The sequence below is a fragment of the Pogoniulus pusillus genome, chromosome 35 (assembly GCF_015220805.1).
Source record: "Pogoniulus pusillus isolate bPogPus1 chromosome 35, bPogPus1.pri, whole genome shotgun sequence".
NCBI classification, from domain to species: domain Eukaryota; kingdom Metazoa; phylum Chordata; class Aves; order Piciformes; family Lybiidae; genus Pogoniulus; species Pogoniulus pusillus.
In genome coordinates this window covers 9,511,730-9,534,115 of record NC_087298.1, presented here as the reverse complement: position 1 = coordinate 9,534,115, position 22,386 = coordinate 9,511,730, and the positions used below count along the sequence as shown (strand labels likewise).

General features: G+C 44.5%; 1 protein-coding gene across 14 annotated transcripts in view; it reads left to right on the top strand.

Annotated features, from left to right (window-relative positions):
- DAB2IP (DAB2 interacting protein) overlaps positions 1 to 22,386 on the top strand; it is a 215,612-nt gene that overhangs the window by 57,400 nt on the left and 135,826 nt on the right. For all 14 annotated transcript variants that reach the window (XM_064171628.1, XM_064171631.1, XM_064171630.1 and 11 more), the window contains one exon: positions 15,937 to 16,040. In XM_064171628.1, coding sequence (XP_064027698.1) covers positions 15,937 to 16,040 — 104 coding nt within the window. The remainder of the gene's footprint in view (positions 1 to 15,936; positions 16,041 to 22,386) is intronic.

Sequence of the window (22,386 nt, the reverse complement as noted above, 5' to 3'; positions counted from 1 at the left end):
CCAAACACCCTCTCAGCTTGGAGGCTTAAGGTCTGCCTGGATTTTTTTCCTTATCACAGGCTATTCAGATACAGATCTCTTGAAAACAGCTGGAATTTAGTCTTTCTCTCTGTTTGATGAAATCAAAACCTTTTAAATGATAAACGAGAGACCACCTTACACCCAAGCACACAATACCTCAGAGGTTCAGGCACTTGCCTGGGACAAGGGAAGCAGAGGCCTGAAAACTGTCCCACCATAGAACAGAATGACATAACAGCAAAAGAGGCTTTATTGTATTTAAAGCTAAGTGAAATGTCAGACACTTTCCCTTAATCTTTTCTAGCTGGAAATCTATTTTACAGCATGTAACAAAAAGTGATGTTTGATGAGGAACACTATGTGGAACTTCTCCCCTTCCACCTCTGCAGGACTTAGTCATGGTGCCCTGGACACAACTGTCTCAGGGAGAAGGGATCTCTCTCTCATTCTGAATAGAAATCTTGCTCTTACTGATAATTCTCACTGTATTGTTAAGTAAGATCCAGGGTTTTGTAAGTAAATAATTCATATTAACTATTTAAACAATACTTAGTTTATTTCCTGACGCACGATTAACATTCCTTTGAATTACACTTGGCTTTAAATGCAGTAAAACCTCCTTTGTAGGTTCTGTCATCCTGGTACGTGCTGGGATAATTTCCTGCTCTTTGCTTTACTTGATGTTAAATTCCTCACATTAGTAGCCAATCAATAGTAAATTTTACTCTGCTCTATTATCTTGCCTTGAATTCTGGATAGCTAAAGTAGTGTATGTGTACACTTAGAATCATAGAATCAGTCAGGGTTGGAAGGGACCACAAGAATCATCTAGTTGCAACCCCCCCGACATGGGCAGGGACACCCTACCCTAGATCAGGCTGGCCAGAGCCTCATCCAGCCTGGCCTTAAACACCTCCAGGGATGGGGCTTCAACTACCTCCCTGGGCAACCCATTGCAGCTTCTCACCACTGTCATGGTGAAGAACTTCCTCCTCACGTCCAATCTGAACCTCCAGCTTTTGCTTCACTTGTCTCCTGTAGGTGAGGCTTCCTGAAGAACCCAAATCATGGGGTTTATCCTCTATTAAAAAAAACAACCCATAATATTTTTTTTTCCATTTAAGGGCTGGGAGCAGGCAATTGAAGAGCCCAGTAGTAAATTGTAGCCAAGGGGGTGTTTTTTTTCCAAGGGTGGTGTCTTTTAAACATCAGGAAAATGAGACCTTCCTGCTTCACAGTTTTTAATGACCATTGCTTTGTTTTTCAAGTCTCTCTTGTGCCATTTTCTGCTTCACCACAGAACTCTTGGCAGTTTTTCACTGAGCTTTGAATGGTGTGGCTGACAGACACTCATAGAAAAGAGAAATGGAGTTTGTGAAGCTCTTCTGTTTGTAAGAAATACTCACTGGCAGCTGTGCTATCTTTTGGGCTACTGCTCCAGCTGAGGCTTTGCTGGCTTTGTTCAATGCTTAATTGCCTAATGAAAATCTACTAAATTTAATAACTCAGGCAGTAGCACAGGATGGAGGAATTCTTGAGTTTGTTTACTTTTCACTTGTTCTCTTAACAACAACATCCTGCACTTTTGAGGGCTTTGCATTTGCCTCCTTTGATTTTCATATGTTGTGACTTCTGTCAAATTCGAAGAGAAAAGCTGCAGAGGAGGTGGTTTAAAACTTTCTGGATATGAAGTTTTGATAGTGAGACATGAAAGGGGAAGGGAAAGGAAGGGAAAGAGAAGAATGACAAGGAAACTGTAGGGAGTGACTTGGAATGTGGGGGAAGGCTCACACAGGACAGCACAGCCCACTTAAGTGAGTATCAGCAGCTGTAGCTGTGTATGTGGGGTGAGGCAGCTTTGCAAGTCAGATAAACAGCTTGAAGAGAAGCAGATTTGACTGAAGAACCCAGAATCTTGATGAAAGTGGGCAGCTGGAAGGGTGTGGGTGTCTGCTGATAGTGTGAGCTTGGGTTACATGTCCATTGTGGTGTTTGTGGCACTACCCAAACCAGCAAACATCATTTGAATGTCTTCATGCATAACCAGAACACTGCCTTGTAGCCGTGGTTTGCTTTTCTTCAGCGTGTTCAGAAGAACTGCAATACTTGTTGGGCTTGAAAGAAGCCTTAGGTAGATGCACTCTTATTGAACCAGTGAGGTATCCAGGGACAACTTGGAGGTTGGTTAGTAACAGAGTAATGGCCTAAACTCCAGTAGTTCTGTATTTTCTGAGTCTGCTTTTGCCAGAAGATAGGAAGAGAACTCAGGGATTTGACTCTCATGTTCTTTCTCTACAATCTTGACTCTTGTCCCATGGTTCCAGCAGCTGCATCTAAGTAGAGCAGCAGCCTTGATAAAATTGTGGGACTTGTCAGTGCTGCCTAAGAGTAACTTGGGAAGTTACTGTCCAAGGAGAAGCTCAGGTGCTGTGACAGAAATTTGGAACTTGTACCAGCAGCTTTCAGGCAACTTGCAGACTGCCTCTTCTATCTCTTTGCTCATCTTTTGCTTACCTCTATTTTAAATCCTTGCCTTCTGCTAGTAACCTTACTTTCCACTAACTGTGTTGCTAAGAGGGGCTGATTACTCTTGAAATAAGTAGCAGAGTTGCTCCCAAGTAATGTAGAGTGAGTTTTTATCTGCAAGCCATAGGTAATAAATGAGAAGGAGGTTAAAAACTCTGCTCTGAGTCCAAAAGGGAATTGATTCCAAAAGCATGCTTAGAGGGGTTTCAGCAGACTTTTCATGATCTCTTATGTATTAGAGTAAGTTTGTCTCCTTACAGCTGTGGCAGTCCAAACAATTTAGACACAGAGCTGCCTTTTAAAGCTTTTAAACCTGTATTTCCCTTGAAGGTCTTCTAGTGTGCCACTAATCCCTTAAGTTATTGCACTGAAGGCACTCTATAATCCTTTAATTTACTTTGCTCTCAATAGAGATGGGGAACGAGCTGGGTCACTTTCCATATTTGGCCATTATCAAGTTTGTTTTTTTTCAACTCAGGCACTAGCTAAAGTAGTTTGCTTTCCTTTAACACACTGCAGAGAGTATTTTAAATGTAGATATTAATTGCTTTTGTGTTTGTGTAAATGCACATTAAGAAAGGTACACAAACCCCAGAAATTCCATATTTCTTTCACTCTTACACAGCCTCAGGGTCAGGCTTTTAAACCGAGTTTTCTCAGACCCCTTTGGAAATCAGTGACTACAGAAATTGATGGCTTTTGAAAACTCTGAATTCCTCCCCAGTATAGAGCTGCTAAGGGTCAAGAAACAGAGGCAGGCACAGGTAATTGCTGGAAGTCTCATCTCCCCAGACCTACAGCAGACAAAGCTTCTGACTGAAATTCCTCGGCTGGTGCTGAAGGTAAAGCTTTATGGTGCTGAGTAACACTGGGCAAATGTTAGGCTTTGTTTTTAATAAGCAGAAACTCTGTAAAAGACTCTGTAGAGCACCACATTGGTTGACTGAATTTGGCAGGTTTGTCCTGCCTGTTGCCTCTTGCCTGTATGAGGGACACATTTTTATTGCAGGTTTGTTCTCGAGAGCTGGACTAGGAGTCCTGATCTGCTCTCATAGGTTGGATTATGAATACTGCCCCCAGTAGTCTTTCAGAAGTTCATTTTAAGTTGAGCATTGAAGCATTTACTTGGGGGGGGGGGAAACATGCCCTGCACTTGCTAAACTTTGAGAAACATTGACAAGAATAAAGACAGCCCAAGTTTTGCTTCATTAACATTTACACTGGAAAAGGAATCCTCAGATGCTGAGCACTTAATGTTTCTTTTTGAAGAAGCCAATTTATTTGAAGTGCAAGTTTCTCTAGTACATTATGTGCTCACATTTTTTTAGTTCTAACAACACTTCTGCATCAGTGAATTTCTTGTAGAGTCAGAGATCAAGCCTGGGCTTGTTCTGAAGTATCCAAATGTGGTAATAGGTGGACTGTTGTAAAATTTGGCATCTGGAGTTAAATTACAGGATGCTTCTTAAGCTTCTTGGTTACTATAGGAACAAGTAATAGTCATCCTTCATGATTAAGCAGTGTCCATGGTAACCAAACGAGCAAGGTTTAAATGAAAGATATTTTCCCTTTACATTTTTAGCAGTCAAAGGTTAACAGTTATTACCTTTATACCCTTAGATGGGAACAAGTTTTGATCCTGCTGTCATGTTTCAAGTGAGAACATTTGGTGTTAATTTACCTAACTTTACTCCCAGGGCCAGCTGAATTTTGGGTGAATACCAGGATGCAGTTTCTGGGAGTGGGGTGTTGTGCTTTAATCTCCCTAGGAGGAGTGAATACTATTCACAGCAAGCACTAAATGGTTTTGCAGCATTGCAACCTGTTACTGCACAGCAACTGTATGGCTCCTTGGGGTGACTGCAGTCCAGTAGTGAAGGAAAGAACCCCCACACATACCCTGCATGGCTTTTAGGATGGAACATGTCGGTGGCCATGGTGATGTAGATAAGAACATCCTCCTGCTCTCTTTCACTTCAAAACCAGGCTGAGAACCATTCCAGTGGATATAGCCCTGTTTGTAATCTACTGTACTGTTCACCTGTAGGTAGGGAGTTGATATCAATTCAGCAAGCATAGCAACAGCATCACAAAGCCAGCGCAATCACTCTGGGTTTGCTGTGTAGAGGAATGCAGTAGTCTAATAGTGATGTCTGTGTGTCCCTCTGAGACATACCAGTATTTATAAGGAGTAAGGAAACAGGACTGCTTTGTGATGTTGTCTTTTCTCTTTCACTGGCACTGGTGATGCTTGCTTGAAAACAGAAAAGCGAGCCTGTGAAGCTGACACCTGCAGGCATGCTTTCAGAGCATGTGTATGGAAGAGAAGCAGAAATACCAACCCACCCCCAACAAAATAGAGGTATCTGTCACATTACATTAGGATTTACCTTCCACAATTAGAAATTGTGGAATGTAGAACAATTGCTTAAAAGAGTTTTAATAGCTGGAAGAAGGACTCGTGAGTAACGGTAGTGAAGGCAGGCAGCATTTTCTGCAGTCCTCTGGGTCTGTAGCACATAGGGGAATTGGCAGAGCTTTGCAGACGTGCTGTGTCCTCACACACCTGTGTGTACATGCCCACATCCACACACCAGTGAATGCAGAACCTTTGTGTAAGCACTCACCTTTAAAAAATCACCAGGATGCTGGAGAAGGTGACAGTCCTTTTATTATCTTTATTGTCTTCTGTCTTTGTGCATATTAAAAAGGAAGATTTGTTTCTGTTAGGTAGGGAAAGAGAGCTCCTGGGCCTCCTTCATAAATGTGGGAAAACAGTCCAAAATTTCTCATCTCTCCCTAATCCTAACCCTTGGTAATTGTAATTGGAGGAAGAACATTGTTTTCAGACTTCCCTGTCACTGCTGCTCTTTAATGCTGTCTTTGAGTTGCTTCTTCAGGAGTCTATTTTGTACAGTAGCTACCAAAAATTACTGCTATTCAGGTAGTTAAACTCTTGTATTCGCCTCTGTTTCCCATGAGCATATATCCCAAATAGCCAGTGCCAAGTCCCAACTTTCTGCTTTCATGAACAATATTAAAGTTCCTTCGATGTTAAGACAATCTGAAATGGATTAATTTGCTCTGGGCATTAAAACTCTTTCAGGCTGATGTAAGAGCTGCATGTGCTGTGTGAATTCCAAATCTTAATGTTTGGTCTATTATGCAGATGGATGTGAATAGAGATATGTATGTGACCCCATTTATCTCTCTAATGAAGTGCCATCAATAGAACATCTGTTTCTTTGCTGTAGAAGATGAAACCTCTGATGAATCATGCTTATAAATTAAGTAGTTATTTATTTAATTTGCATGTTGCCAGTACAGACCTGTTCTAGCAGCCACCACGCACGACTCAAAAAATAGCCCAGTAATTAAACTGGGCAGAGCTTTCATTTATATCATGCTGCTGCTCCACACACTAAGTATAAACTGTTCTCAACTGCTTCATGGTTCACTTGGCCAAGTCACCTAATGAGAAAGCCTCAAACCAAACATAAAACATCCTGACCAGGAAACAAACCTCACGGATGGAAGACAAAACCATGGCTGTGAGCTGGATGTTTATCTCCTCTCTCACCCAGGTTGCCAGTGTGGCACTCTGTGCCTCTTGACTTGTTACTTCTCTCTGGAATTGGAAGCAGAGGAGCAGTGTGCTGCCACACAATCAGTTCTTGTGATATTTCCAACTGCCTTTTGCAATCCCAGGAGTGTTAATGAAATGGGAGGCTTGGCAGGGCCTGCATCAGCTCTTCCGAAATCCCTCAGAAGACTTAGTAGCAGAAGGCACAGTTCTTTCTCCAGCCATTCTGCTGCAAGGATCCTGTGAGTTGGCCAAAGGCTACATCAGATGGTCTAGCAGGTGGCTATGGTTCTCCACCACCACATTCTGCTGGCCACCATGTGTTGGGCCAACAGTCTGCAAAGGCAGCCGGCTACTGATGATGCTTAAGGCTCTGGGCATTCTGAAAGGGAAGAGGGTTGTATTGTCCCTGCCCTGTCCCAGGTGATAGGTGACATAGTTTACATCCACAGTGACAGTGATTGCAGGAACACAGAAGTTCCTCTTCTGCCTTGTGTTGCCCCTGTGAATTGGTGGCCATGCCGATAAAGTGCTCCAAGAAAGCAGCAGGGCAACGCCGTGGAATCTTTGCAGAAATGTTAAGCATGATGGATGAGCCTAATTTAAATCTCCCCAGAGCTGACTTCTTGTTCTCCAGACTCCACGTTGCTTGTCTTTATCATGACATAGGAGGAAGCTGATGTTCCACTTCACTTTATCATCCTTTCCAATTTAACCAGGGTATTAGCAGTCACTGTGATCCGGTCCCCAGCCAGGCTAGAATTTCATCTTTTCCTGATACATTTTTTAAGTCTGTGCTTGATTTCTGTTTTACCTTGGAGAAAGAACTTCTAATGGTAGGCTGTTAGCAAAAGAGGAATTTGTTCTCCAGACTTCATAGCAAACAAAGGTAAATATCATAAATATTTTATTTCAGAGACTGATAAATAAAGAATAAAAATACCAAATGTATGTACCCACACACACGTCTAATTAGAAATTCCAAGCAAGAAGTTTGTAGTAAATCATGCTGGTTAAGCAGCCTTTAGTATATATTTTACATTAAGGTATTTTTAGGAAGGAGGTTAACTTTTCTGAGTGCTTTATAGTCCGTCCCTGGCACCAGGTCTGGGGACCTGCAGCTGTGTGTATCTTTTGAACATGGATGTGTTTCTTTGGTGTTGTAGCAGAGGGAAGATAGAGTGTGTATTTTCAGACTCCTCATGCTGAGAATTACCCAAGCTTTCCTTTCCCATTCGTTTCTTCTCTCTTTTCCTTTTTGCCCTCTGGGAGTATTTTTTTCTTGACAAATAAATTTAATCTGTCTCTTCAGGCAAAGAATATATTCAGGTAAAGAATATATTCTAGCAGAATCTAGACAGCTGTCTGTCACTGAGCTACAAGAATGAAGGCTTGGAGAGAGCCAGCAGTGGGGATGTGAGCTGGCCAGAGGAGAGGTCTTGGCTGGCTGCCTGGCTTGGGAATGCTTCCAGGGCAGTGAGAGATGCAGAGGAGCGTTTAGAAGAACAGGGAAAGCCTTCTTAGCTATCAGCGATGCCGAGTGTCAAGTGAACAAGCAGATGAGCACCACCGGGCAGAAGTCCTCCCTCCCTGCAGGTCTGTCGCCGGCAGCGCAGGTCTCCGCTGTCTCCTGGCTGGTCAGCGCTGTGCAGGGTTAGGTTGGCCAGCGGAGGGGCTTCAGCTCCCTCTAGTGAGGCTGCTGGATTTCTGCTGTGGAAGAGCAACATTCCCCTTAGCCCACTGCTGGGTGGGCATAGCAACAGCTTTTTCCAGCTTTGAAGGTTGAAAGGCCTAACTGAACTCTCCAGGAGGAAGGAGACTGAAAAACTGGGCAGTCGAAGCCCACAGAAGGACCAGCAAAAAAGGGCATGAAGTCCCTTTTCTGCTTGCATGTGCCAAAAAGCACCTGGGAGTGCTGGTGGGAAGAGAATTCTCTTACTGGGTAGTATTAGAGAAAAGAGAGGAATTGATCCATTTCACATACAGGGGGAAATAGCAGAGCTTTTGCCAGTGCTAGATTCGAGAGCCATTAATAGCTCCTGTTCAGGAGCAGCCTGAGGAATATTAAATACTGCACAGTGCTTGATCTCCTGGAACCTGATGCTGAGATGAGACCCATTAGAGTGCAGGGCGTGCTGTGGCAAAGGGCAGTGTCACTTCACATCGTTATTTAACAAAGGAAAAGCTGCTCTTCCAGAAGAGCTTACTCCCTCTTTGGGAGAAGATGGTGATAATTTTTAGCTGAAGGGGAGCAGCATGGGCTGCTGTTTTCTGTGATCTGCGAATTCCTTTGTTTTCCAGCCAGTTCTAAGAAGGTTCTGTAGTTCACACAACTGTCCCAGCCACTGTTCTTGTGGCTGCAGAGGATGGCATGGCTCTGAGTGGTGCTTCAGGTGCATTTTTATGCTCTCAGGCAGGGACAAAGTTGAGTCAGAGATGACATTCCCCCTGCTGAGCTGAACAGAGTGGTTTTGTAACGCTTAAATCATCTGTGAGGGAAACAAAGGTAATGGTAAGAAGCTGGATCTATTTGGTGTAGGCACTGTGGATAGCATTAGCTACAGGAATCCAACCGGCTGCTAATTACTTAATTGTAAATATTTCATGCCGGAGTGTAGCACAAAAGGCAAGTAATGATCCCAACTTGTTTGTTTGGTTTGGACGTACATGGTTAGCTAAGTGAGGATCGTTTTTACAAGCTTTAATTCTGTAAACAGTATCTTTAATTGTCTGAAGAGGTCTGAGAGCATGAGAAAATGGAAAACTCCGCTTAGAGCATTGAATGAGTGGGAAGTAAATCACCGATTCTGATGTGGAAGAGTTGTGGGTGCAGGATCGCTGTGCTGTATAGAAATTGATGTAAGCTAGAGACTCCAAGGCACCAAAGGAAATCATTTTGTTCCAGCATAAAATGTGGGGCTGATGCAAACTTTCATTGGCTTAGAGAACACCCTGGGTGTTCGTTAGCCTTGCTTTCAGATGAGTCTGACTTTTCAGAGGGCAGCATTACCTGCCCTAAACTTCTGCTTCATGACCGCTTTTATTTAAAAGTCAATTTTATTGCCTAATAAAGGGTTGACTCCTAATTAATTTTGCCTGGCACAATGGTTATAATACTGCTGTAAGGGATCAGCTGGAATTCTCAGGGGGATCAGCAGGACACTGGGCGTTATGTTCCAATAAATAGTCCTCCAGGTAATTGAACAGCGGAGCTGGCCCCTTGCAGCCGTATTTCTAGTGCAGCTGACAGGAGCAGGACGAGAGCCTTAGTGAGGGCATTCCGAACCCGTCAGAGGTGCTTAACAGACTTGTGTCTGCTGGAAAGCAAACGTTCTTCCATCTCTGCTTCCCGTTCCTGGTTATCCATGTCTTGGGAAGGGGAAGGTTGGCTCAACTCAGTATTTATTACTTCATGCCATTGTTTGTTCCCAGGGCAATAATCCACTCTTTTTTAAGTGACACTGTTCTAGCAGCAGCTTCTAAATAACCCCTTTGGATTCAAATTAAAGCTCATCCTTGGCTCATGTGGCCACCTAAAGCCATCTGAAATGTAGATTTTTCCGGAGCCTCTCTTGAGTATTTAGAATCACACAGACACTACAAATATCTGCTCTCCAGGGACTGTTTTTAATTCTAACTGCTACTGTGAGCCATGTTAAATAAATCACTTCTGTCCCTCTGTGCCTCTGCTCTCTCCTGTTTGTAGTAAGGAGCTATTAGATAATGCAGGAATTAGAGGAATAGCACCTAAATTCATTAAGCAATAAAATTAACTCACAGAGTGTGATTGTGCGAGCAGGAGACCGGTAATTCCTGTTCCCTCTGGTTTCACAGAAACTCCACCCTGGTAAGCTCTCCAGGGCACCCTGGAGATGTCAAGCGCCGCAGCGGTGGGGCAGGACAGGGAGGAGCACACCTGCCTTGGCCGGCCCTTGCCCAAGGTTGGAGCCAGCCTGACCTCTTGCAGGGCTGCCGGCAGGATCTTTTCCAGCAGCTTTTGGTTCTGATGACCTCTTAGTTTTCTGCATTACGCCCAGGCAATCTGATGAGGTTTGGTTGTCCTCTACGGTCTCCTTTCCCTAAAGCCCGGCAGTGCCGTGCGGTGCAGGAACCTGGCCTCCCGCCGTGGCTCCCCAGAGCTGCTGCCTTGCCTGGCATTCCAGTCATACTTCTCTGTCTTGCTGCCTCCGATGAAGTCATCTCTACTTCTCCTCTTACTCCTGGCTTGCTCGGAGTGCCATGGCATGTGCGTTGCTGACAAGCACGGCTTCCTTCTGGTGAGTTGCGGGAGACGTTTTCTCATTGCTAACTTCGGTGACGAGCGTTCAGATTTGTACCTCCCTTGCTTGTCTGGGGCTGGAATGGTTTCACAGCAGAAAATCGGCTTGCTGGGAAGTGCCTGCTCGTTAGTTGCTCTTTCCAGCTGGTTCTCTTTGCTTTGGTTCCTCCTGTCTCTTCCACTGGCTGATCCCTGGAGTTGTGTGAGAGAGGGGGAGAGCGTGGAGATGAGCAAGCAGGAGGAGTTCATGTGTTTCGTTGCCACTAATGAGAGCCTAATCCTGATGATCTCTTGGACTATCTGTGATTCACAAGAGCAGGTAATGCAAATGCAAGAACATCTCACTTGCTGGGTGAAAAGTAAACAGTTAATATTTGTTTGTGTGTTTGTAACACCAATTGACCTGCTCTGTAGCAGCCTTTGAGAAGCCTTGACAAAGGAGATGGTGATGTTGAGTGGGTTAAACATTTACTTGGGTGCCTGGAGTTCCTCAGAGGCTGTCCTGGAAGCCCCGTGGGGGGTGGGGATTGCTGCACTACTCTGAAAGTATTCTGCAGTATGAAGAACAGGCATGGAAGAGTGTAGGAAGGATCCATTACTCTGTCAGTTCAGTTGTCAGCCTTCAGTTAGTTAACAAAGAGTTTCAGAAGTGTTCATAAGTCCTGAGCTCTACATTTATGTGCAGTGTTTACAGTGCTGTGTCCTCTTGGCAGTGAACTCGGTGGGACACTTCCAATCCTGGAAAAGGTTCTGCTGTCACACAGGATTTTGGACTCAGCTCTGTGTGATAATCTGGAAGAGGTTTCAGGGTTTGGTAATTCCAGGGTAGTTTCTCTTTAAAGGTCTTGGGCATGGGTTAATGGTTTATTGACATAGTTTAATGTCCATGGTGATGTTAGGTCAACAGTTGCACTTGGTGATCTTGGAGGTCTTTTCCAACAGAAACAATCCTATGGTTCTGTGATCCTGCACTGGGGAAACTCGCAAACACTGCAGCTTCTGTAAATATTTGGGAAAGCAAGAAGCACTTCTGTTTGTTTCTTCATGCTTCTGTAATTGCATGAGGTGGATGAACCCCAGCCCGGTGTGGATCTGTGGCAGACATTAAACAGTGCTGCTTATGAGGAAAGTTATAGTACAAGGTCACAAAGGAGAGCTGGGAGGGCCTATAGGAGCACAGTTCTACAGCATGCAGGGTGAAAATAAAACAGCATGAGCAGAATTGGCTGATTATCATAGAATCAACCAGGTTGGAAGAGACCTCCAAGATCATCCAGGCCAACCTAGCACCCAGCCCTATCCAGTCAGCTAGACCATGGCACTAAGTGCCTCAGCCAGTCTTGTCTTGAACACCTCTGGGGATGGCAACACCACCACCTCCCTGGGCAGCCCATTCCAATGCCAATCACTCTCTCTAAGAACAACTTCTTCTAACATCCAGCCTAGACCTCCCCTAACACAGCTTGACATTGTGTCCCCTTGTTCTGTTGCTGGTTACCTGGGAGAAGAGACCAACCCCACCTGGCTACAGCCTCCCTTCAGGTAGTTGTAGACAGCAATGAGGTCTGCCCTGAGCCTCCTCTTCTGCAGGCTGCACACCCCCAGCTCCCTCAGCCTCCCCTCACAGGACTGTGCTCCAGGCTCCTCACCAGCTTTGTCGCCCTTCTCTGGACATGTTCCAGTATCTCAACATCTCTCTTGAATTGAGCCCAGAACTGGACACAGTACTCAAGGTGTGGCCTGACCAGTGCTGAGTACAGGGGGAGAATAACCTCCCCTGTCCTACTGGCCACACTGTTCCTGATCCAGGCCAGGATGCCATTGGCTGTCCTGGGCACACTGTTGGCTCATGCTCAGCTACTATCTACTAGTGCCCCATTGGGCAAGCTTAGGAAAATGCAGGGGAAATGCTATCAGTGAGAGAACATTAGATGGGGAATTTCCATCCACTCTTCAGAGTGATTTATGAACCTTTCCCAGTCTAGTTTTGATGTCTTCAAGAGCTTCTAAAGGACCAGGTAATATACTTAGGTAGGCCTGCCTGATTCAGCTCTCCAGCAGTTGCTAGAACAGTTTCTTACTGCTCATCTGTGTGTATCCCATCTTTTAATTGGACATTGCATTGTGAGCTGGTAGAAATGGTGGAGAATCAGAAAGCCATCCCTTGCTGTGAGCATCCATTTCTGCACACGGGCATCCCTGCTGCTGGATGTTGTGGTTTCCTCAGTACAGCCAAGGAATCTGTTTTCAGATCCAGCATGTCTGCACGATAATCCTCCTTTAATAGACTGTTACTTCAGTGGTTTTCAGGCCTCTGTGTCATAAAAGAAAGATTTGGAGGTTTTAAGTTCAGAACAAGTTGAAGTCTTTGGGAGAGCAAATAGTGTCCTGAGATACTGTGTGTGTAAGTCCTCAGATCAGATCTGATGTAGAGCAAATAAGTGGACAAATGGAGGTATAATCCTGGAATTCCTGCGAGCTGAGTGAGAGAGTGAGCTAACACAGAATTCACTGTCTAGTGAGGATGTTATCTGATAATACCAAGTGCTTCTGGAAATGTCACTCTCTGGATAGCTGCCTGCGGTAAGATCGTTCCTCATTCTGGAATCCTTCATCTTGGAATACAAAACGGATAGCAGACGTTCATTAAGGAAACCTTGCAGTGCTCCCAGGGGGTTGGCAGGGGTTTTATCAATCCTGTATCTGATGAAAAGCATTAAAACAGCCAGGGGACACCCTGTGATTGTAGCAGAGGTCAGTGTGGGACCCTGGCCTCTGTGCTGTGGAGAGGGGTAACAACTGCCAGAGTCTGTCCAGCCAGAACTGGAGTGGCGCTCAGGAGAGGAGGGAGATGTGTTGGAGGTTCTGAAGGAAGGCTGAAGTCAAATACTGTATCTGATCTCTTGCAGCATACTTGTCTGGTGCACATGTGGGCAAATTGTCAGCAGCCACAGAAAATAAGGCTGGAAGGGATCTGAGGAGATCTGTGGTGTTGATCTGCCCCAGGAGAGGGGAGGGAAGGGAGCACATTGTACCTGAACATTGCGTGGCAGGGAGAGCTGTGCCAGGGAGGCCTGAGCTGGGCTTGGCTGTGCATTTGTCTCTCCAGACAATCAGCTCCAGGGTATAACCCTGCCTGTCAAGAGAAGACTTTTCCAATGGCTGACCTAGATGTCTTCTGCTGTAAACGAAGACATTTCCTCTTCAGCCTCTAGTAGCTATGGAGAGAGGTTTTATTGTTGCCTTACAGCACCCTTTTAGTGGTGGCTAAGCTGCTGTGGCGTTCCTGTGGGCTGACTACGGCTGGCATTGGCCAGTGCCAGTCTCCAGGCAGAGAAACCTGCCCTTGGAGTTCTCCTTTCACCACGAAGAAGTGAAAAAAGCAATTCAAATCTTGATGTATTCATGCTTTTTGCTCTGGGAAGTTGCTCAGCTGCACATTTCTGGTAGTTAGGAGTTACTGATTTACCTGTTAGCTATTTTTACTTCCCTTTAAAACAAACAGCTCCCCTCTAACACCCACACCCAGCCCTCTGTCTAGTTATTTCTGGTTTCTTATGAAGAGTTTTGTCATGTGTCTCTCCTGTGCTCCCCACAGTGCTTAAACTAAGCTGAAATGGAGATCTGACTCCCAGCACTTCATGAACCATAAGCGTAAGGATAATTGGGTCCTAACTCGTCTCTGTATTCTGGCCTGGGTCAAACTGATGTGTTTGCTGGCTCTGCTCTGGGTATGTTTTAATCGCAAAGTAAGAATTTCAGAGTACAGTTTGCAACTTCAGTGCAATCAGAGGCAGATACTAATCAGCCCTGGGTCATAACACACTCTCCTTTTCTCTGAAGAGGGCTGACCTGTGTGGCTGGAGGAGGAAGCAGATTGACAGATTACAGCAAGTGAGACAATTGTGCCCTTTGGTCTGACAGAGCACTGCGGTGTGAGTTAACAGTGCTGCAACACCGCTAGGGAACAGCAAGTCCTGTCCCTCTGTGCTGGAGGTGGGTTGGGTTGGGGAGCTCAGGTCTCTGCATGTGCTGCAGGCTCTGGGAAAGGCATTTCTGGCAGCTGCTTTTCACATAATCCCATCCCATAATTCCTGTTTCCCAGCATTGTGTATGAGAAATGCTTTAAACAACCTTTATTTTTCTGCTTATTAAGAAAATGCAAAGCAGCTTCTTCAATTGTCTTGTCATCTTGAGCTCACTTTCAACATGCTGTGATCAAGTAGCTTCTTTATGACAGCCCGAGAAAAAAAGAGAGAGGCACTGTTCAAAGGAATGAGGTTGGGAGCCTTGGTGTGAAAGGAGATGACACCAAAGTACTTGATTGCCTCCTTCACATTCAGAATGCAGCATTCTGCAAAGAAAGTGGCCAAGATTTTAGCAGGCTTGGCTGGAAGCTATGAAAGCAATGGTCTGGATAATTTTTGGCTGTCTGGCTCTGGTATGTTCCATGGCTTCTGGTGAGGAATAATGGGCAGGATTGGCAGTCAAGGAAGATGTCTTCCCATGAGTGGGATCCTATAGTCTGGGTGGGATCCTATAGTCTGTCCTTTTGCAATAGTTTAAGATACATCTCAGGAGCTGCTGAGTGGAATTGCAGGTATTAGTTGTCTCTTAGATATCCTGGGTGATAGCAGTCTTTGGCAAGAGGAAGGCCTTGCTAAAGGGACACCCTCTGTGCCAAGGCCTGATGGCAGCAAATTGCAGGTTGCAGAGGCTGAGAATTGGCAAACAAACCACCTTTAAGTAGCACTAGCTGAGAGAACATCATTGTCTGAGACATTCTGATGTGTAGGTTGTTCCACCTTTACATTTCTTTTCATTCTAATGTGTAGAAGTCTCCCTCTAGCAGAGTCTGCATCTAATTTCCTTGTGTAGCAGGTGTTCTTCTTCTGGCTACCTGTCATGCCCAACTGAGAGTCCTGGCAATGATGTCATCCTCACTGGCATGCCTGTTGCCCATGAGATTGTGCATTAGAAGGAGTTCCCCCAAAGCTATTTCAGCTCCATTTCAAAATTTGGTTTTATGCTCCTTGCCATCCACATGCTGTACTTTAGCAAATGCAGGATTTAATATTGTTTTCCCAGTTACAAAGCAAATTGCTGGAGGAATTAGAGAGGGAACTTAAGCATCCTGTGCCTCTAACCCCATTAGCAGTTTCCCTTAGGAGAATCAAGTCCAGAAGTGCACAGATCTGTACTTTGCATATAATTCACACTCAGCTCAATACATTTTCTGTTTACCCATCAGCAGACTGGAAATAATGATAATTCCAACCTGTCAGGCATTATCTGGAGCTCACAGTGGTATAAAAAATGCTAATTGTTGGAGGTGAAAGTCTCACTGCTTGAACGTTGTTCTAGGCGGCGCTGGGAAATAGGAGCAGATATGACAGGGTGGCTGTGTTGGCTCATTTGCAAGGGCATCTCAAAAGAAGGCGACACATTCTGCATGGCCTGCTGATGGTTCTGCTCTGCCCCTCTGCTGCTGTGTTTGTAACTGTCCTCTGTTTTCTGTCCCGTGCAGAGTCCCCCCCGGAGCGGTGCGGGCAGAGGCGCAGCATGCCCAGCGGGGTCACCGAGAAGAACCCCACCATGGAGCCTGCTGCCACCACGCCCTTCCGCGTCACGGTGAGTGTCTGCCCAGCTGAACGATTGCTGTGGCATCTTAATGATGATTATGAGGTTTTGCCAAGAGGGAGAGGAACTTTCTCATCCTGAGACAAGAGATGGTGTATGTGGAACTAACTGACTGCCCATTTCTAAGTAAATGTGGTGGTGCTGGGTACTGTTAGCAGTGAGCAACTGAAGCATTTCCTGGTAAAGCAGCAAGGTTTGGATAGGAATCTGAAGCAGGTTTGGGGAAGTTGTTTCACTTGGGAGTCTCTGCTGGTGAGGTTTCCTTTCCTGGTGGTTCATTTGAGAGACTCTCGTGGTGAGGTTTCCTTTGTGAATCCTCAGGCAGTGCAGGATATTCATAGATGTATTTGCTGGTCTGCAACTGTGCACTATGTCCTTATAGTCCTACAGAGAGAAAATCTCCTGTAGAAGAACCTGTTATTAACTAACAGGAAACATACCAAGCTGGTGATTCCCCAGAGCCTGGTATCCTCTCCCAGCAGGAACCTAGAGGAGCCAGTCACTGTTTTCCATTTCTTCAATCCTTTTGCTGTAGATGCTCTGCTAATATTACTGTTTTGTTGTGATAGCAGTGTGTAAAGAATGGGAAGTCCTCTGGGAGTGGAGCAGAGCAGCACCACTAACACAAGAAACAGTGATACTGAAATCAAGCAGAACAAAACAGGTCTTGTTGCTCCATGAGGCAGGGTACTTCTGTGTCCATTTTACAGACCCAAAGAAGTTAGAGCTGGCTACTGTCTGAGTAATCTGGTGGTGCTGAGCTCTGGCTGTGTGCTGCTGCAGATAATAGAGCAGCTGCCAAGTTTCACTGCGGTACAAAGTGTAATGAGTCTAACCACAACACTGCCCTCTCCCTGCCTTCTCCACACTCCTACAGGATCAGATGTTTTGGCTTTAGGAGATGGGCTCTGTCATGCCTTGGAGATAATCCTGGACAGAATTAAAAGCCTTTGTTTCTTTGGTGTGCACAATGGTATGCATCAGTGCCTCCCCACTGACAGAAGTCATCTCTAACATCCTGCAGGTACTGGATAGACTTCTAGAGTGGACCACAGTAAATTTTGCAACAGGGTTTCTATAATCTAACAAATTATATCAAATCCAAGCAGTTGTTTAATTTAGGAGTACACTCAGCTGACAAATAGAAGCACAGTAGTGAGATCAAACTAAATGTTTGAAAGTGGGCAGCAAACACACAGCTGAGAGTAGCTAGGTGGGGTTTTCTCTAACATATGATCATCCTCAATATGTCACTAGTAGTAGGACAAGAGGAAATAACTCTCAGGGTGTACCAGTGGAGGTTTAGGTTGGACATCAGAAGAAACTTTGTCACCAAAAGGGTTCTCAAAGACTGAAACAGGCTCCCCAGGGAGGTGATTGAATCCTCATCCCTGGAAGTGTTTAAAAGGTGCAGAGGAACATGGTTTAGCACCAGCCTCAGTAGAATCAGGTAATGGTTGGAGTTCATCTTGAAGGCCTTTTCCAACCAAAATGATTCTGTGATTCTATGTAACAGAGTCTTTAGAGGCTGAGGGCTCTGTGATCAACTGAGGCTACCAAGGCAATCAGAAGTTAACCTGTTCAAGAGGACAATGTCTGCTGTAGGTGGATAGTAAGTTTGCACACAAGCATTTTTATTCAGAAAAGAGGCCAAGGGTCCTGGAGCAGGTTTGCTTGAAATGTATTTACAGGTTTTCTCTGCAGGCCACACCTCCTTTACAGGCTCAGCTACTTCATAGCAAACCTAGGTAGAACCAGAATTTCAAAGGGAAGACAATGGTGCAATCTAAAAAAAGATCTGGACACACCCAGTTCACCTGAGAATGTTTGGGCTGATGATTGAATCATTAATAGCAGTTTCCAAGTCGTTTATTTTAGTGCTATAAATTCTAAGTTTGTGAATGCAGAACATGCTCTGTGGAGCTATATTCTGTAGCCATCATATGCAAACACATATGAGTGTGGGCTTTTGTGCTGTCTTATTTGCTAAATGAAATGTGAAGAAGTGATGAAAACAGCGAGTGGATGGCAGGAGATGAGTTCTGTTTTGGAGAAGTGTGTACAGTTCATGGCAAATACCTAAGACAGTGAAACAGGAAAACAATGGAGTATGAGAAGTCTTTAAGCTTTTGCTGTAGGGCATGTCTGGTTTTCTTTTTCTGGAGATGAAGAAAGTTACTCTCCTAAGAGCTCCCTTTTCTAGCAGCTCAGAACACACTGGGATCATCTTCTGGTCAGATTCTTCTTGTGGTATCACCTTTCTGCTAAGCAAGGTGAATTTTGTTTTGATGCCAAGAGGAAAAGATTTGGTTTCTCTCTAACCCCTTGTCCCACAAGCCAGATGCCCTCCATCTGAATCAGTTACAAATGCTCTAAACCTCTGAGCACAGCAAACAGAAACATGGTGAAGCTAACTGAACAGGGCATGCTTTTGCTTTGTGCCTTTCATTTATCAGAATCTGGCTGTCTCAGTACCTGAATAGCTTTGAACCTTAAATAAGGTACTACTTGTTGATGAAAAAGGCAAAGAATGATGGGGATATCTGGATTCTTCACAAGACAGAGGGTTTGGGAGTATCTTACTTAGTGTACTTGTTGTCAGTGAAAATAAAATGCTGCTTCTGTCTGCTTTTTCCCCAACATACATCCTGCTTTATGTTTTTAGGGAAGTTATTCCTGCCTTTAAGCAGGTCAGTTCTTGTTAGTGAAGTGGCCTGTGTGGGATGTGGCTGCTTGCTTTGACTGACTCTGTTACTCAGTGTGGATTAAATGAGGGCAGTCATCACATGGATAATACATAGCATTTGTCTTCTCGGAGTTAAAATCCACTATCATCTCACTTCTGCTTCTGCTCAGCCCTCTGAATGTTATTGCCATTAATATGAATGGCTTCATTACATACAGTTTTTATGGCTGCCCAGATTTCAGCAGATGTCTGACTTAAGAAATATATTTTTCCTCACCTTCCTTCATTAACCAGAGGAACATTAGCAGTCAGTCCACTCCAGCCACTGGGAATAGTAATTAGTCCTTTAGTTTAGTGGTAATGGGATTATTACTTTTGAGCCTGCTGCTGTAGGTTTTGATGTTGTAAGCTTTTCATATTTTATAGCTGATTGTTCTTCCCTGACATCTCCATCCTTCTGCTGTTGAGTCTCCAAGGGACTCCAAGCTCAGAAGCCATTGGGTTCAGTTATTTTGACAGCGTTGCACTCCCAGCTGCCTTCTTTCATTTGAAAACTAAAGCAAACTGGAGTGGAATTGCTACCTTCCCATATAGAAGTTTGCCAGGCAAGTTACAGTTCAGTGGGTGTTGTGGGTGTAGTGAGAACACTGGAAAACAATAGCTCATGCTTTGGTTTGGGTTTCAGAATATAGACTTGAAAAGCAAGCTGTAAGATTTCTGCATCTTGGAACATGAACTAGTAGGCCTTCCAAAAAAAGGGTTTAATAGAGCTTCTTAAACATGAAAAGCTCCTGCTTGGTCCAGGTTATTTCATGTTGTACAATGACTATTTCCCTTGTAAACCCAGCTCACTTCACTCTCTGCATTGTGTGATCTAACGCAGTCTAATTAATTCAAGTCTCTAATCCAACTGATCAGTCATCTGAGGTCTCTGTTTCTCAGTCTGCTCTAAGCACCACGTTCAGTATTTAGCTTTAATCTGGGATGTGTTCCAGATGACCAGCTACACACTGCTTGGGCTGGACTAGAACAAACCTTGCTGACCGCTGCATCAGTGCTTAGAAACAGTAGATTTGGTGCAAGACAGTATCAAACAGAAATAAGAAAGCTGTGGACCTATTGAATTTATTGTATCTGAGAGACTGGTGGAGGAGACTGACTACCACCACACGTTTGCAGGAAATGCCTCTGTAGTTAACTGGTCTTGTTGGAGCCTTTCCTGTTTGTCACGATTTTGTCTCTCCAAATGAAGGGACCATTTAAAAGTGCTACAAGAAAAGGACAGAAGAAGGAGGGCAGAACACTTAGCATGAGATGTCAGATAAAATGTTGCCTGCTTAGGTTGTGACCTCAGGTTATCTCCACTGAGCATGGGTAACTGGCAGCAGCTCAAGAGCTGCAGACACCAGTGCAACCAAGGGCAAATGCTGGGCTCCATGCCCAAGGGGCGATGAGCAAAGCCTTGCTGTTGCCTGACATTTGCCCCCTGGGAGAATGTAGAGAATTATTTACCCTCTCTTCATTGAATCCAAGTAGCTTAAGGTGTGACATGGGTTAAACCTGAAACGTGCTGTGCATTTTATCAAACACAGGGACCAGGTGAAGAGAAACTCTGCTGGGCACTAATGAAATCCTCTCGCTTTGCCCACCGCCCAGGGAACTCCTGAGCGAGGGGGAGACTGCTGAAACGGCTCTGTGCTGCCTTCGCTGCCAGCTCATTAGGGTGCTGCCATCTATTGACTGCTTGGGTTAGAGCCTGCTTTAGCTCTCTGCGGTCCAAACTGCCGAAGAACTTGTGTGCAAGTGTCGGACGAAGCCATTGGATCAAGAACCTACAACGGTCTCTTGCTGTTAGCCTGCCCTGTGCCAGGGGCTCCTTCCAAACGGAGTGAATTAATGTAACTTGTAGTCTCAGCATCTTCACATGTTCTGCAAAAGGCTCTGCCTTTCTTACAGAGCTGTGTCTGAGGAAGCTTCTGAATGCTCTCTCTTACCCCAAAATACTAGATAGAGTGCAGAACTTCTTCCATCCTGCTAATCCTCAATTCTAGTATCAGTCATTTGCTTCCTAGGATCTCAGAAAACACTTCTTTGCTTCTGGTTGAAGCCACAATAGCTACCAAAAAAAACCCCCAACAAAACCAAAGTAAAGCACACTACAGCTGTAAGCTACATGATCAAGCTGCCCATCCATGCAGCTGTGTCACTTGGAAGGGAAACAATTCTCAGAGAAGCTTCAAAGAGCAAGCCCAGTGGTATGAGCACACTCCTCTCCAGCTCACTGTCAGGCATGAGGATGGCCATCACCTCAATTTCTCACATCCCTTCATCCTCTGCTTGTTGGGTGTCATTCTGCACATCGAGTGGGATGTCTTGGAGCAGGAGCTGTCCTTTCTATTTGTCATTGATCTGCACTTTAGACTCTTTAATGAAACATTTATGGTTGGAAAGAAGTATAAAGTCTTTTTAGGTTTCAGGTCTTCTGCTGTAATGTTAACTTGTTTTCCAGCAGTTTTTCTGCCTGTTGGGGTTGGACACACAGCTAAATGCACAGTGATAGATTAAAAGCTACTCTTACAGCATTCCTCCATCTATCCTGGTTTTAATCCTTGATAAATGAAGTATTAAACACTAATGGCATCCCAGTAAATGGAAACTCCTGGAGAGATGAAAGTGAGTAACCCTTCTACTATTCCTCTTCGCTGAACATAATCCTGAATAATGGGATCCAGGTTCAAGCTGCTGTGGATCTGATATTGAAAGATTCTTCTCAAGTTTTTGCCTGTGCACTGTGGAACAGCATTTCCCACTTTGTTTTAATTATTACATTTTTTCCCAAAAGCAGTCATGTAAATTATATTATAATAGTTTGACTTTGGAGAATTTATCTTCCTGTGTTATGCAAAGAGCTGAGTGGTGCTTCCCTCGACATGATCACCCCATCTTTAATTGAAATGTAATTGTTTACTAAACCATTCCATCTAGCAGGGAAAATTACTATCATTTTGGTCTGTGGCTGCATGCATTATAGTACCCCTTTTACAGGGACTGAATTTAAGGAGAATGGGAACATTATCACAGCTGATACACAAACAGAAAGCTATTATCATTAAACTGTCAACTGCAATTGAATTTGGATAACCAGGGTAAGTGGCAGCAAGAAATATTTAAATGACTTTGAAAATGGATCTGTCAGCTCAGGCACTGCTTCTGGAACAGGACATGCTTGGAAGCTTTGGGTTTCTGAGCATTTTAGGGCTTGGAAGAAAAACAAGGTCGTTTTGAGCATGTGCAGATATTCCAGTCTCACTGGTACTGTTTTGCAGAAATTTGGAGTGCTAACCTGGCTGCCACATTATTTCTGTGTCAGGTACAACAGCAGGCAGGCTTTGTACTCTTAAAGCATCTTTTCTTGGTAGATGTCCAGGTTCTCTTAGCACTCTTACTTACAGCAGGGAAAACTGAGGTGGGAAAAAGTTAACTGCCTTAAATATGATCATGCAGCAAAGCCAGGAGATATGTTCTAAGCTGAGTTTCTTCACTTCTAATTCCCATTCCTGGTGTTAACCACTGGCTGAGATACTCCTAATTACTATTGTAAAATCTTCCTTTAGTTTCAAGAGAATTAAATACTCTTCTCAAACTTAATGC